Below are 15,597 nucleotides of genomic sequence, written 5' to 3' on the forward strand. Positions count from 1 at the left end.
CCGGTTCTAATAATAAATCAATATCATCCCAGGGGCCACTGAAAACATTCTCGCGGGCCGGCACTTTGACATATGTGACTTAAAGGGTGCTGCTGTAAATTGTGAGACGAATGTAAAGTCTTTGTTTTACGTTTGTTTTGACAGTGTCTGTAACTTTCAGCGAGCAAACTGTCACTTGTTGTAACGTGAGTTGAGTCAACTGCCACCATACAGCAATAGGATCTCTATTTATTTGAGCAAGTAAAAGCAAATAATTGAATTTAAAAAAATCTCAAGGCACCACAGTACTTACAAACATGCGAGGGAGGAGTGTACCAGTCCATACGTTTGTATGTCTTTCATATTGTTGTTGATTATTATTAGAAGTATTGTTAGTTTATTATGATGGACTATGAGGATCTCGTGAGGTTTTATTTACCGCAGTTTACCCACTCTGGTTGTTGTTGTGCTCCATAAAGTGCAAAGATATATAGCAGAGACAGCAGTTTCGATCTTTACAAATTTAATAGACGTAGACAGAAAACGAGTCAAGACTGAAGAAGTAAAAATGGAAAAAAGACAACAGCAAAGAGGGAAAGTTGTCCTGTTGTTTGTTGTTGCAGAATGGATGGCAGGTACATGATGTGAAGAGCTGAGGGGGGTAAAAAAAAAAAAAAAAAAGGAACGCAAAGACACTCGGGCATGTGCGTGTGGGGGCTCTAGGCCGGTCTGGGCCGGAGGGGGGTCTTCACAGACAGTTGGAAGGCATTAGGGTGTCAGACAGGGACTTGTCACATGCAGCTGTTGCTGCGGCTGATTGATTGACTTTGTATTGGGCCGCAATGGCAACGCCGGCCCACGAAGGATTCCAACAATAAAATCAACGGGTGAGGCAAAAATACTGACGTGAAACACATTGAGTGCGTTTTTCATTACATCCAGCCTGCACAATTATGATACAAGTAAGACAGGGACATTAAAAAGGAAAAAAAAGTAGTCATGAAGACTATAATAACAGATTAACGTCAGCTTTTTGGGAGGGGTAAAAGTTGCAATATTATGTGAAAAATCAGGAGCTCATCCTCATCATGACTTTATCCTTTATCCTAATATTTAAAATTTATGTTTGGAAAACTGCCATCCTAATGGTGACTTCATTCTCATAGTATTCCAAGGCTTCCCCTGTAATATTATAACATTCTTGACAAAATAAGGACACTTTCCTCGTAAAATGTATTTGATTTTTACTGAGGTGGCGCGATAGTGTCTGGTGTTCAGTCCTGTTAATTCGGACTTTTTCAGTCATATGACTTTCTTCTCATAATATTACAACATAAGACTCAGAAATGGATGACTTTTTCAATAAATAACCTGATTATTTTTAATTACTAATCAGATTTTTCTCTTTATTCTGGTATTTTTTTGGGGGGGTCGCGGGGGGGCTATTTTTTCTTCTTTTGAGTGATCCCCTAATACTTGTATGGTCACTAGCTTGAGAGAAGAATTCCCAAATTCCTGTAAGTGGTGTGATGTGTATTAAAAAAAAACAAAATACAAAACTTATTCTGGACATTAAGCGCCATATTGCTGCACATGACTAAAAAGCAGTGAAGACGTAGGGCGCCATCGCCCAGTCAAGTGATTAGCGGCGCTACTGTGCACAGGGTGCCGATGGTGTGGTAAACTGTACAGCAGACTCCATGTGATAGCACTACGAGGCTCAGGTTAAGATATGGCGTCACACGTTGATATGGAACATGTGTACATGACACACTTGTCACATGTCAAGTGGAAACAACATCAATGGTTCCCACTCAGACATCCTGAAAAGTAATTAGTGGAAGAGTTAAAGTTATCTGACGGACAACCTGGGCGTCACTTGGCGTGCATGTGCGTGTGTGTGTGTGTGTGTGTCAGCAGGGGTGCAGCTAGAGATTACAAAGCCCACCTCAACACACGGTGCAGGAGGAGCATCATAACGAGGTTCTACATGGTTCTGAAGGCCCCTGGAAGGTAGTCCTGAAGGAGGGAGGGTGGGGGTGGGGGGGTGGCGTGGATTCGTCGGTGCGCACACATCGGCGAGACGTGTCGGCGTCGCCGTCCGGCGTTCATGTCTCTCGGCGTTAACTACCGACGTCATATCCTGGCGCCCTGCATGTCTTTGTCCTCCAGCAGACTAATGAACTGGGCGAAGCTTTCCTTCACGGCGTCCACGTGGTCCGTGCTGCTGCCCTCCAGGATCCAGCGCTTGCCCCGGGCCAGCGGCTCCAGTTCAAAGTACTTCTTGACCTGTACACACAAACAGACAAGCTCTTCAGAGGTCTCCATGTGTTGCTCCACCATTTGTGTGCAAATAACTGTTGCTTAACGGGTTCTAAAATGGCGATTATCATCCATCCATCCATTTTCTGTTCCGCTTTATCCTCACAAGGTTCGCGGGGGGTGCTAGAGCCTATCCCAGCCATCTTCGGGCAAGTAGGTGTGGGACACCCTGGACCGATTGCCAGCCAATCACAGGGCACACAGAGACGAACAACCATCCACGCTCACACTCAAACCCAGGGACAATTTCGAGTGTTCAATCAGCCCGCCATGCATGTTTTTGGGAATGTGGGAGGAAACCGGAGTACCCGGAGAAAAACCACGCAGGCCCGGGGAGAACATGCAAACTCCACACAGGAAGGCCGGAGCCCGGGATCGAACCCACGACCGCTGCACTGTGAGGTCGACGCGCTAACCACTGGACCACCGGGCCGCCAGGCGATTATCAATGCTAACTATTAGCATGGCAATGTTGTTTTAAGATAGCAGGCAGTGTTTCTTTGTCTTAAATGTACAATTTTCTTCGTTTTATGTTTGGTTTGACAGTAAATTTCAATTGGTAGTGACATTAAAGATCTTCAAGCATCTTTTCGGAAGAATTGTTCACATAATATGGGGGGGATCACATGTATGGGGGGGTCAATTCTGTTCTGGTCAGTTCAAGCAAGCAAACCCACTTATTTATACAGTAGGAGGTTAAAATGTCAATTCAAAACATTGCCTGTACATTAGTGAAGTTTCTTGAGATCACCACAGTTTGACCCCGCAACTGATTATTTCCAGTCGATCCCAAGGGACAATTGTTTTTGAAACAAATTGGAAGTTGTTCACAAGTCTGCACATGTTCCTGCGCAAGCAAGCCAAAGCGGGTGATCTGAGGACTTCAAAGATGAAAAAGGAAGCAATCAATGCAATTCTTTGGCTGAGGTCGGCTGGCAAGGAAGCCAATATGAAATGAGAAACATGATTATCATGAAATCGAGAAATTGATGATCGTGTTTTTGAAAGAATTAAAAAGAAAAAAGAAAGAAAAAGGAACAAGCAAACAGGTGCAGTTGACACATCATCAACCCTAATGAGCCGACAATAGTTTTATATCTTGGTTGGCTTGCCTGTCTTTTGTTTTTTTTTTTGTGTTTTTGTTTTTATGGCGCACAATCATTGATTCATCATTGATTATGTCTCACAAAGCAGCCATTGACTGAGACGAGATGCATATGTTCCAAGGTATCTTGGGAAAATATTTCCCGCAATTGACAAAGAATTCATTTATGGTTGTGGTTCTTTAAATTTTTCATGCAGGTAATTTCATCTTCCCACAAGACAAAATGATCCTCGGACGGAGGGGACAGTGAATCCCCCTGTACCCAAATGCCTTGAAGTGAAATTGTTTATTCTTGCAGTGTGTTGTGCTGTCAAACTGTGCCATGGTGTGTGGCATGCCCAGGATGAGGGAGATATGGGGAGGGGGCTGGGGGGGGGGACAATGGGGTCTTGTGCCTGCTCAAATGCAGCCGTCCATGCCAGCGAGTGGGAGAGCGAGCGCCGACTCTGCCCCCCTGAGTCGAGTCGCTGTCCGGGTGTAATGTGAGTTTAATGACAGATTAAGTCACCTCAGCCGCGTTTGGCTCAGGGGCCCCGGCTAGAAAGCCGAGCGGACCCAAACAGTGTTAACAAATCTGTCTGGGTAACATGAGCCGCCCCCCGGTCCAGGCAGTAGCCCGAGACCTAGACTGCATGCAGACGATGCGGCTGGCTGCCTGTCTGGCCGGCCGGACGGCCGACTTGCCTGGACCAAGGCCCTCTTCTGGAAGACTCTGGGCCCTGCATTGGCTCACACTCAAAAAGCCTGCAGTGTTGTGTGCGCGCGCGCAAGTGGAGACAAGATCAAGCCCCTCTCGCTCTTCTTCCACAATTCACAAAAGGGCAGTTGCCTTCTTTAACATTGGCACACAACATCCCTGAGCCACTACGCCAGCTGAATTATGTTCTTCCAATACAGTAAGAACATGAGACCAAAGATAACGCAGTAAAGGTCTTTTATATCTACTGTTCATATTATTTATTACCCTGCTCTATTAAAATCTTTGATGCTGCTTCCCTGGCAACTAACTCCTCAAGCACCATCTGTTCACCAAAGAATACACTCGGCGACAAATACAAGCACGATCATGATTTTTTTCGTTGTCTATCGCAAATATCTGTGTTCATAGCGATAATTTTGTGTTGTGTTTTCACACGGTGCTCGGGGTTGAACGATTAGTCGTTTTAAGACTTCGCATCTACACGTAAAGCTTTCGGAAATCAGTGCGTGGTGCAAAAAAATATTACCTATGACAATATCGTTTAATTGACTTCACATTTCATCACAATATTGTAGACTACAAAACATCTTTAGCCATTCCACGCCCATACTGTATTGTCATGCCCTTGCATATGGGAAAGGAAAGCCACAGTCACCGATGCGCTTTTCAGCTGCGTATTGAACGCAGTGAAACACAACCGCGGTCACAGCTTCCATTCAGACACTCGCGCAGACCTGTTGAAACATGTAAACAGGTCCCACCTTTTAAAGGCATATACTGTACATTTCTATTATTTTGTCTTCAAATAGGTTGACAATGTGTTTCAATTGCGTCAGTTGGCTAAAACTTTTTTAACGGTCTCTTTTTTTTTAAAAAAAGTCTCTTCATACGAAATGTTCAAGTTACGAAACACCTCAACAGGAAAATATTGCCTCTTGTTACAAAAGAAATTTCAAGATACAAAAGGTAAAAATTCAATATGGGCTGCTAGTCGCAGCTCCGAGTTTCCTGAACGCAACATAGTTATAGCTGCTCTGCCATTGGCTATCACCGAGCATCATCCTGGCATCCCATTGGCTAAGAGGGACTTCTACCGTGTGTGTCTAAGTGTAGTGTGTAGATAGATAGATATGTGTCTATGCAGCGTCCTCATCGTTAGCCTCTCGGGCCATGAGGTGTTCCAATAGTTTTACATAAATATGAATCACCCAAAAAAGTGTTCACCAGTCCGGCGATCGCTCACTATGCTGATGTTTACCTTGGACGTTTTCGAAGGATTGTCAAAAGCCGACAAAAGCAAACATCCTTGGATCGGTTTGTGACAAAAATGGCAGGCAAAAACCACTTCTGAGAGAGAACATGAACGAAAGAGGGCAAAAAAACGAAGACGCAGTTAAAAGTGAAATGACCATCATTTTTATTCTTTACTCTTTTCTTTGTTTTTTTAAATTATGCTCAACTCTCATTTATTGTGCAATAATCCAATTGTAACCATGTATTTGTTCATATTTTGATGCATTTTTATGCTTTAGGAAACATTTATGTCTGAATTTTGGGGGGCTTGGAGCGAATTAGGGCATTTACATGGGAAACTCGTCGACTTAGAAAATTTTCAAGTTAAGAAATTTCTTCCAGAACCAATCAATTTCGTAAGTAGAGAACCACTATATAGCGGGTAGGTCTGGAACATATCCTTTGCGATGAATCGGGGTTTCACTGTACATTTGAATTAGCCCATGAATTTTTCCTGAGTGTCCTTGGTGTTATAAAATTCCAAGTTATTGTGATTATGATCATCACTGTCAAGAGAGGCCTTTGTCCGAGACGGGTCTCGTAATCAGCGTACACTCAATCCAGAGGTTTTAGTCCCAGCAACAACAGGTGGAGCTTTGGCCTCCAAACCCGCTTTAGTGTGATGAGGCTGAAGGAACCCTGTGACCCGATGGCTGGGCGCATCCACGCCGGCTCTCCAACAGCGTGGCCCGAACGCATTTCTTGAAGATTAAGTCCTCCTAAGCGCACTTATGCTTGCTTAAGGAATTGCGTGAGGCAGCGGGAAGGGTAAGCCACAAGTACGCCGTTGCCAGATGGCTCTGAGAATGACCAGTGGGTCATCCAGTCTAGCGTCTTCTAGGTCATACGCAGCGACCTATACAGAGGAGAAAGCGGCTTATACGCGTTTGCAAGGAAGGGTGTAAAAAAATTAATAATAATAATAATAATTACCTGAATCAGTTGCATTCCTGGTGCTGAAATCCAGCCTGACCAAGAAGATCACACTGGCAGCAGAAAGTAAGCTTTGACATGTGTTCGATGCACACTGCTCTGACTGTAAACTTGCACAACTGATACACCGTCTTTGTCCCTCGATAAATATCGGCCAAAATTCCAGTGCTGTCATACTCGTAACCAACATTCGCAAAGATGAATCCAACACATGATATGTTTAACACACAGGTGTCAAACCCAAGGCCCGGGGGCCAGATCTGGCCCACCGCCTCATTTTATGTGGCCCGCGAAAGCAGCTCAAACATGTCAACTTCCATGATCCTTTCTAAAACGTCGACCACCGTTTTGACTTCTCATATGTAATGAATAAGAGATATATTGTAAGCCTTTTCTTGTTACCAAAGCCCTCATGATAGTAACTTAATAGTTGAATAAACCGTCAGAATGGCCCTCCAAGGGAACCGCTAACTAAAATGTGGCCCACGACAAAAATGAGTTTGACACCCCTGGTTTCACAAGTATAACAAGGGGCCGTATTTGGCAACAGCTACATCAGAGACATCGCGATCATAACTTCACTCTAAAAAGAGTGGGATGACATGAAATTGTTGAAAATGGTCAGAACTACTTATCAACAGTGCGAGAGTTGCAATGAGTTTTCAGTTTACAACAGTCTTGACCATATATTGTAGTTTCGGGTTTTGATGCATCAGGGCAAGTTTGCTGTGCTGACTGGCAACCTGTTGATTTCAGCAAAGAATCCGAAAACTTGATTGGCAAGGAATCATTTTCAAGCTATAATCGTCACTGCCGATTGCTAAGATGAAGCGTCAAACGACGGCGCGTTATAACTTGTGAGCAAATTGGAATTACCTTGCCGCCATAAGAACGTCATAAACTGAGGACGGATAATGTTTCTGATCAATTTAAATGTCATACGATCTCTATGTTGAGTTGGGTGCGTTCATTTCTTGTTTTAACACACTCAAAAGGAGACATACTTGTCCCTTAATCATGACAAATCCTAAATACTTGGCAAGACTGACCGAGTGTTTGCAAGCAGTAGCTGTACAGTTAGTCAGCTGTGCATAAGCTGCAACTCTGGCAAATCTAGTTCCGGCAGCTTAGAGCACTGATGGCCATGCATGGCACCTGGCTGCTCGGAGGCCCATGCCAGGAACGCTACATGTGATGCTCAGTAGTAGACTCATGTCAATCGAAGAGGATCTCCTGCCAGAATAAATAGGCTTGGCTGCCATCTTCTGCCAGTCGGCGCCTCCTGGCCACCTCGACACGCGATGGAAGCAGACGGACGGCAAGAGCGAGACGGAGTCGAAAAGAGAAAGCAGAATGGGCATGACTGCCTTCCGCGCCGATGACGCTATTGCCCGTCAAATGATTGTTGTTCTCATCAATGGCGTCACCGTTGCGCCATTTCACCTTTACATGTGCAAATCTTTTGGAATCACGAACATGAGAAGGGCTTGCCCCCTTTGGAACACAGCCTGGATAAAAGACTCTTTTTTTTTTTCCACTTCACTCTTGTGACAGTATTAGGCTTTGGAGGTATTATTTCCTCTAATTAGTGTCTTTCTCATGGGTGTAATTTCAGGACCAAAGGCAAAAGTACACTAAATTGACGTGTATGGGCTCTTTCCGATAAGGTAACCCACTTTGGCTCGGTTATCTTGTGATACGCTCACATATTTGGGAAGTCAGGTGGAGCATTCTTGCGGAGGATAACGGCAAAGCCAGATGGAGCACATGTAGGTCTCCAAGACACACTCCTGCAGCAGATCCGTATCGAAGAATAGCCTTTCCCGGCCCACACTGTAAACTCTGGATTTCTTATGTAGGACAGCTATTCTTTGTCGAGTCTGGCTATTGCATTTATTTGCCGCAAGGCCTTTGAAAGTCTGAGAAACAAATCTAAATTAAATTGAATAATATTGAATAATACTAATAATACTTTTCCTGTTGAAGTAATACGATCATGGAAAAAAAAAAAAAAGGAAGAACAGGAAATGTTAACTTGAGAAGATTTAGCCTTTTAGTCTTTGGTGGGGGGAGGGAAAAAATAAATAAAAACAAGCCAAAACACAAGAGAAACCGATAAAAAGGCTGACTCAAAGCGATATGCTATCCTTCAGACACTACTTTCCTGCAGGCAACATCAAAAACTGCTCTGTGGAGCAAGGGGAGCTTTACTCAATAATCTCATTGGAGAGCCGACTTGATTTCAGCCTTGAGGTTTTCATTTGGGTAACCTTCAGCAGGGGCTCTGTTCAACAAAAATAACATCCTTTGTTCAAACGCTACTTAGGATCATGTGTGCCGTACAGACCGATGGGGATGAAGGGGAAAAAAATGCTGCCAGAGCGCAGCTTTAATCGCTGTATTCTTTCTTTTTTTATTTCGTCCAAGTTTGGAAATGGAACGGGCTCCATTAAATATGAAGACGTGGGCGCCGTGTCTCTCAGAGGAAGAAGAAGGACTTCTATGAACGAGGGAATGGGGCATACTCGGATATCAAGACAATCAATTACCCTGTCCCTTCACATGTCGGCCCCTGCCAAGATATCAGTCACCTGGAAAGTGGCCCACACTGGCGACTGCGTTGAAATGACGAGGGAACACGAGATCTACTTATCATATAATAGGTATGCCTTTTGTTTGCTTTTCCGGCTTACCTAAAGAGTCTCGAAGACATGAGAAAGCCTGGAGGTCTCCACGAGGGGAGCACTTGGGAGGTCAGTGGAAAAAAACAAACATTGCACCACAATCTGTGGGAGGTGTCAAATAAAACAGCCCAACTGGCCAGTAAATAAAACCCATTGATTGCAAGGCCGCAACACCTTCGCCAAGGCACACTAGAGGAGTTTACTAGAGCCGATGTCAAGTCAACAACCCTATCCCGTAGAAAAAAGAATGTACCGTAGGAGGCGTAGGACAACAACAATTGTTTGACTTCATCACCTGTTTTGATATTTGCTCGGACAGCACAAATGCATCCAACATTGAGCTGGGCCCAAATGAAGTCAACATTCAATGACTGTTAGCAAGCACACAAGGACTTGATGCAAAATTTGAACGTAAATGGGAAAAAAAAAAAAAAAAACAGTTCAAAGAACAGACTGCTAAGCCATCATCAGGATAGACTCCTGCAAAACATCGTTGATTAGGACATAAAAGCTCCATTTTTAAGTTTATTCTCTGAGGTACTCTGACCTCAGTCTGTAGCGGACTCCCAAAGGGCTCTTGATGTTTTTCAAATAACCTGTCAGGTTGTTCATATTACACAGGCATTTTAGGAGCAGATGAAGTGTGATGAAAAAAAAAACAAATAATCATCTTTTTGGGTGGACGAGCTGTTTTCTTTACAGATGTGCTCTCCAACAAGTGGCTTGACCAATATTCCAGCGTTTCAGTGGCCTGTGTTAATGGGGGTTGCCACTGTACAAATTCTAAATCTATAAAAATTTGAAACGTCATAGGCGCAAAAGAAAATGTAACCGCACCGGCCGTATATCTGAAGTATGCACTTCAAAATGCAAAAGGATGGAAAAACTTGGGCTTACGGGGAACTGGTTCCAGTGCCAAAACGGCAAATGAAAGTGCCGAGGCCACCCTGGAATCAAGCCGCAGTTGCTGTTGAACAGTAGGACCACTGGCGTCGACAAGTATCATATTAAGACGCGGGTCCCCAGTGCTACAGCGCAAAGCTGAGCTGAATTAAGATTTACTGTCCCGTTCCACTGCGGTGGGAGCAGGGGTCTTCCCCCGGGGCTCGGCTCGGTGCACGTTCAAAGTGATCCGCTGATGGTACGCTTCTCTTCAAAGCCAAGTGGCCACAGCCAGATCAGAGCCATCCCTCTGAGGTGCAGTAAATCTGAGACGGACTGCACAGGAGACGTTCTCGCTGACCCATTAGGTGTGCTCCATGCAACAATGCGACTGGTCTTGAACGTGGCGATAATGTCCTTTCCATGCAGTCATGCAAGATGTGCCTGAGATGACTGACATAACCGCTGCGTGATAGTGACCGGTCTCAACAAGTTTTAAAATCTGATTCATCTTACAAAAACCTTCAAAATGGAGGCTATTAATGACAGAATGCTGCAGTTCTAAATGTAAAGCCCGCACTGGCAAATTTTACGAATCCATTAGTCATACATATCAACAGATATGTTGAGGCTAGGACTATGTCATGGAAGATGGAATGAACGTGAACAATTAGTACTCATAGTTGGACTACAATCCTCTCGGCGAGAAAATAATTGTCGGGTTCCGTGGCAGAGCTGTAGCCCCTTCACCGCGGTTTGACCTGGTCCACATGAAGAGAAGTCAGTGAGGATTAAGTACTTGGGAAGTGTGTGCAACGTGCAATCCCTTGTTTGTCTTATTACAGCTTTACAGTAACTGAATTTGGTAAAGGCCCAAGGCGCCCTGACAAAGAACATCTGGTCTTCGGTTCTCGAGCGGGTGAGCTGGCATCTTGCCCGATGTGCCACGCTGCAGGGGCCAACGTGCCAACGACCAGCCCCCTCCCCCGTTCCTCTCAGTTTCTTGCGAGGAGGTCTGCCATGCTGTCGCAGCCCACACAGAGGGCCTTCCGAGCCCAGGCGGTCTATCACAAGCTACCCTCACCCTCCCTTCTGCAGGACCCCCTAGTAAGACCCTCCACCCCCTTTCACTCTGAGGCCTCCTTTCATGCACTAGTCCTGACAGTTGACCAGCTTGAAAGCTGTAGCAGGCCCCCCACTTTAGCACACAGCACGCGGCACTACAATCAAAGCGCTCGCCCCGCTGCAAAAGATTTAAACCATGCATCGCGTCGGGGTCCGCACAAGCTTTCACTCAGAAATGCACGCACATTATGCCATCACGTTGAAACCGCATGCCGTGTTCTACCTTAACTGCTTTGCATATTCACATTTTATAATCGTTAAGTGTACTATTCTCAGTCTCTTTCAAGGTGGTTCAACGAAATTTGCTCAATCGCCATACAATGCGCACCGTTGTTGCAAGAGCCTCCTACTTGTTTAGTAGCTGCCTTCCTTGGGCTTAGCGAGCAGCCAAAGTGACGTCTGATGTTGTGGAGGAAATGGGTTCATTTTAAAGCACCGTTACCCATTGCAGAAATTGATCCTGACTATTGAGACTCGACACTAATAACACTAACGACTATTTTCATACGACCGCAAATCATGAAAGAATAGATGTATTAAAAGTGAAGACTTTTAAAAGTGACAGTCAAAAGTGAGCGACACAAAAGAGGTGCCGCTTAAACTGAACATTGATTGAACCTTGGCACAACATGACCACAGTCTATTGGACAGTTTACTAAAAAGGTCGGTTTCAATGGATCGCCTAAAGGTTCCCAGTGTTTGATCTCTGTGAGTCAGCAATGGAACCAGAGGTCAAATCACATGCTGAATAGGCTTTTCGGAAGTCTTGTCCCGGCTAGCGGTGGCCAGTCGTCCGACCCTGCTTGAACAGCGCACAAAAGGGAGGGCACGGGCCACAATTGGATGGGATTCTACCCCCTCAGCCCCCCCTCCGATGGAAAGTCCAGTTTTGAATAGGGTCTGGCTGGCTGAATTCTGTTCCTCCCTGATTTTGAGAGGACCCGCTGAGGTCAGGGTTCAGCAACATTTGACGTGAGCTGTGGGAAAAAGCAAGCGACGTGCCCGCACAACCTGCCGACAGCCTTCTCACCCAAAATGCCCCTTAACCTCCCGGAGGGGCGGACCACCAGCCCGGGGATAAAAGGATGAGAAAGGCTGTATGGGTGGGAAAAAAAAAAAGAAAGCAGAGATGAAGATGAGTGGGAGGGCTGCAGTAAGACAAAGGTGCAAAAGAGGTATAGAATCCAGATCAATCAGCATCAGAGGTGAGTGAGGTTGGAATGAAAGTCAGTATAACTGGAACAAGTGTGACATGGCAAACCTGAGAAAAAAAAAAAGTCAAACACGTTTTGTAAAAAATGTTGGAGGTGTTAAAATGATCGCTTAATCGGTTAACAGACAATTAATCGATCACCATATTCATCAACACTTCGAATCGATGAATCCTTTACAGCCATTGCTAAGATTAAAATGATCCAAATCCTCTCAGAAGTTAATAGATAGACAGTGATTTAGTTGTTGACGGAAAATTAAGCCTTTCATGCACAAATAATGATAACCTGTAACCCGATAACCTGATAAGCTGTCCACTGTAGTAATCGCTGTCCCTGAAAGGGTTAATATAATCAAACATTTAGTGTGGGGCAGTATCTGGCCTTCTACCCTGACGCCGACTCGGGATTCGGGGCCAACGGGGGCACTTCATTCAACTCGGTCGAGGACACAAATGCGCACTAAATCTGCCCGGCGTCCACGTTTCAGCCGAAGAAAGCCTTTCCAGAACATGAGAAACGTGAAACGAGAAAAGGGACCCCATCAGAAATGTGACAGGCTGACAGGGTAAAACCGCAGGCTGAACCGTAGTGAGCCTCCGGGACTCTGCAGCCCCTTCCCTCCATCACCGCCAGTCACAGATATCACGAGAAACCTTAGCAGGACCTGAATACAGAGAACTGAATGGGTAAAATCCCACGCCGCCCCACGTTTCGGGCAAACTGGGCTGCCGTGGTCATGCCATGGCTGACATGCAGCGGCGCAACCAGAATTTACATGCAAGACTGGTTGTAACATAAAACAGTTAAGTAACTACTCGGCCAAACACATAAAACTAAAAAATAAACATCATGTGACACGCAATTTGTTTCACGTTTTTAGCATTTGAATTAATGTACTTATTACCTGCTTCGAAATTTACAGACTTGGTGACTGATGTTCATCAAAAGAATATCAAGGGATGTTACACTACATGGTCTATTCGATATAATGTGTCCCCTGATTGAATTATTGGACGGTCCAAGTTGATGTTGGCGTGCACGGAGCATCGCTGCTTTGTGGTCAATGCGTTTATATAATGTGGCCGTAGAGCCAAAAATGAGGGACAGAGCGCAGCAAGGTCACCTGCTCCTCATCCGTTTTTCCACCGTAGCCAGCAAATCACAAGTCAGGGGTGGGGAGGGCTGCTTGCTGACCAACTTCAGTCTAGACGGCTCAATATGCAGTTGACTTTTTAACCCGCTTGTCTGGAAACGGAGCAGACGTGAGGTAAGGTAGGGGGGGAGGGTGGGATGTGCGACGGCAGAGATGCGGCGGTGTGTTTTAGCTGCCGCAGCAGTGGCGACGGTGGCGGCGGCGGCACTCGACGCACCGCCTTCTTGCGCAGTCGCTGTTGGGAGGAAAGGCGGATGGAGACAAAAGAGGGAGATCGAGAGCTACCCCGCTCGCTCTCTGTGGCTTCATTGTCAAGGTCAAGCGAGCCCCGGGTGTTAAAAATCACACCACCTTACCCTGGCGTCCTCTTTGCCTGTCTGCCGTCCTATCGTTCAAGTTCTTCTCCCCATCGGTACTTCCATAACTCAATATAGCACACACTGACTAAATACAATTCGATGCGCAAATTCACCCGATTAATTTGTGCATCCCATTTACAACAACAAATATCCAGGGCGACACGACGGTGGCATCTTAACTGAAAAATTAATTTTGTGTTCTCTAAAAAGACAAATTCATGCAGACGCAAGTGAGTTGCATGGCCCATTCGGAAAATGAATTGCCCATTTCTGACTTGCCGTATGGGGACGCTGTGACAGCTCGCTTTCTTAGCGGAGTTCTCGAGGGTAGCCATTCGCAGTCCACCCCTTGGCTTTCGCACAAGTGCATGTTGACGCACCGTTGAAGCTGAGGGCGATTAGACCTTTGGCCAAATGATGCCTGCCTCCATTTAGCTCATGGTGATGATGCGGTTGGGTTCAATTAAAAAAATAAATAAATAAAAAAAATTTTTACACAGGATTCCTGCTGTTTAAAAGGAGAGAGGTAAAAACTTTACAGCTCTGTACATGTGCAGAATTTGTCTGAATGTTTTTTTTTTAAAGAAATTTAGCTTGGCTCTTGGTGGCAACTCAAAAGTCAGAGAAGAAAAAATATGTTGAATGCTTTACAAGTGTGTCAACCTCTGACACAACTGCAAAGGCCCTCAAGCAATTATTATGTGGCAACCAAAAATTAAGACCGGTATGGTAACAGTGGATTGATTAGATTCTGATGACTTGCTCCCATTTTGGTTCTGCTTTTGAAAAGATCATCGTGCATTTAATTATTTCATCTACTTGTGCGTCGGCGGATTTCTGCTTTGAGTACATTTCAAGTTTGATTAAACAGATTCACTACCTTGTTTGCTAATTGTCAAGCAAAGCAGTGATCTACTATTGGTCTGTTTAAATTAGAATTGGAAAAAGCAGTTTTGGTGTGACCACTTCTTCTGCCCATATGCTTAAAAATGTTGACCTTATGAAAGATGATGGAGCATGAATGGAGGTTTGTGGTTCTCTTCTCTTTTCTTGTACATTTTAAAAGTCTGGTTTCACTCGATTTAAAGTTACAGATTGGTCTTCATTAAGTAAGCATCCGGAAACTGAGGGCACGAGCGGTTTTATGTGGCAGTCCAGAAGGGGGATTGTCCCGTAAAATTTCTGCGGCTGAGCAAGTTGAAAGCGCATTTCATCTTCATGTAGACAATCTTGGACGGTAATGTAACAAAATTGAATAAAACATCCCCGACTGCGCTCATTTTCATTACTCCCAAACTTCAGACTGTCTCGTAGATTAAGAACTGGTGACACCGCACAATGATCTCATCTTTACGAGACTGGCAGGGCGCCCCTTTTCGAAACTTTTCTTAATCAATATTCTGCAGAAAGGAAAGCAAAAAAAAAAAAAAAAAAATTGCAAACGTTGCTCAAGTCTCTCAAGCCAGAAGAAAAATCAGTGAATGAAGGCGACATCTGCTGAATCATTTTACAGGAATGCAGCGATCCCTTACGTGGGGGGACTGAGACGTTATCTCTAAAGACGATGAAGCGGTGACCTGAGCTCATGCCTGCGATGAAGCATGAGACAGAGCAAAGGTCGACACAACAGTTACTTAAAGTGCGGCATCAAGCATCGCTTTGATCCAGAGTGTTTATGGAGTTGCAGAGGCCGTAGTGAGCACACAAGCCCCCTGCGGTGGACTGCGTAGGGGTCGTTTAGATGAGAACAATGTTAAAAGAACAGGATGTTTTGTTTCTGTTCATTTTCTGAATCATTGTCAAAGCATCGGTCTCGCCGCGCTCGCGTGGATTTTCTCAGGGTACACT

At 45.0% G+C, this 15,597-nt stretch overlaps 1 protein-coding gene across 3 annotated transcripts in view; it reads right to left on the reverse strand.

The window, feature by feature from the left end:
* Positions 1–485: 485 nt before the first annotated feature.
* LOC109526397 (ADP-ribosylation factor-like protein 15) overlaps positions 486–15,597 on the reverse strand; it is a 104,650-nt gene continuing 89,538 nt past the window's right edge. For 2 of the 3 annotated variants that reach the window (XM_019887701.1, XM_019887678.1), the window contains exon 5: positions 486–2,268. In XM_019887701.1, the coding sequence (XP_019743260.1) occupies positions 2,116–2,268 (153 nt within the window). In that variant the 3' untranslated portion in view covers positions 486–2,115. The remainder of the gene's footprint in view (positions 2,269–15,597) is intronic. The other variant, XM_019887685.1, reaches the window with a different exon arrangement.

The sequence above is a fragment of the Hippocampus comes genome, unplaced genomic scaffold (genome assembly GCF_001891065.2).
Source record: "Hippocampus comes isolate QL1 unplaced genomic scaffold, H_comes_QL1_v1.1 scaffold155, whole genome shotgun sequence".
In the NCBI taxonomy this organism is placed as follows: domain Eukaryota; kingdom Metazoa; phylum Chordata; class Actinopteri; order Syngnathiformes; family Syngnathidae; genus Hippocampus; species Hippocampus comes.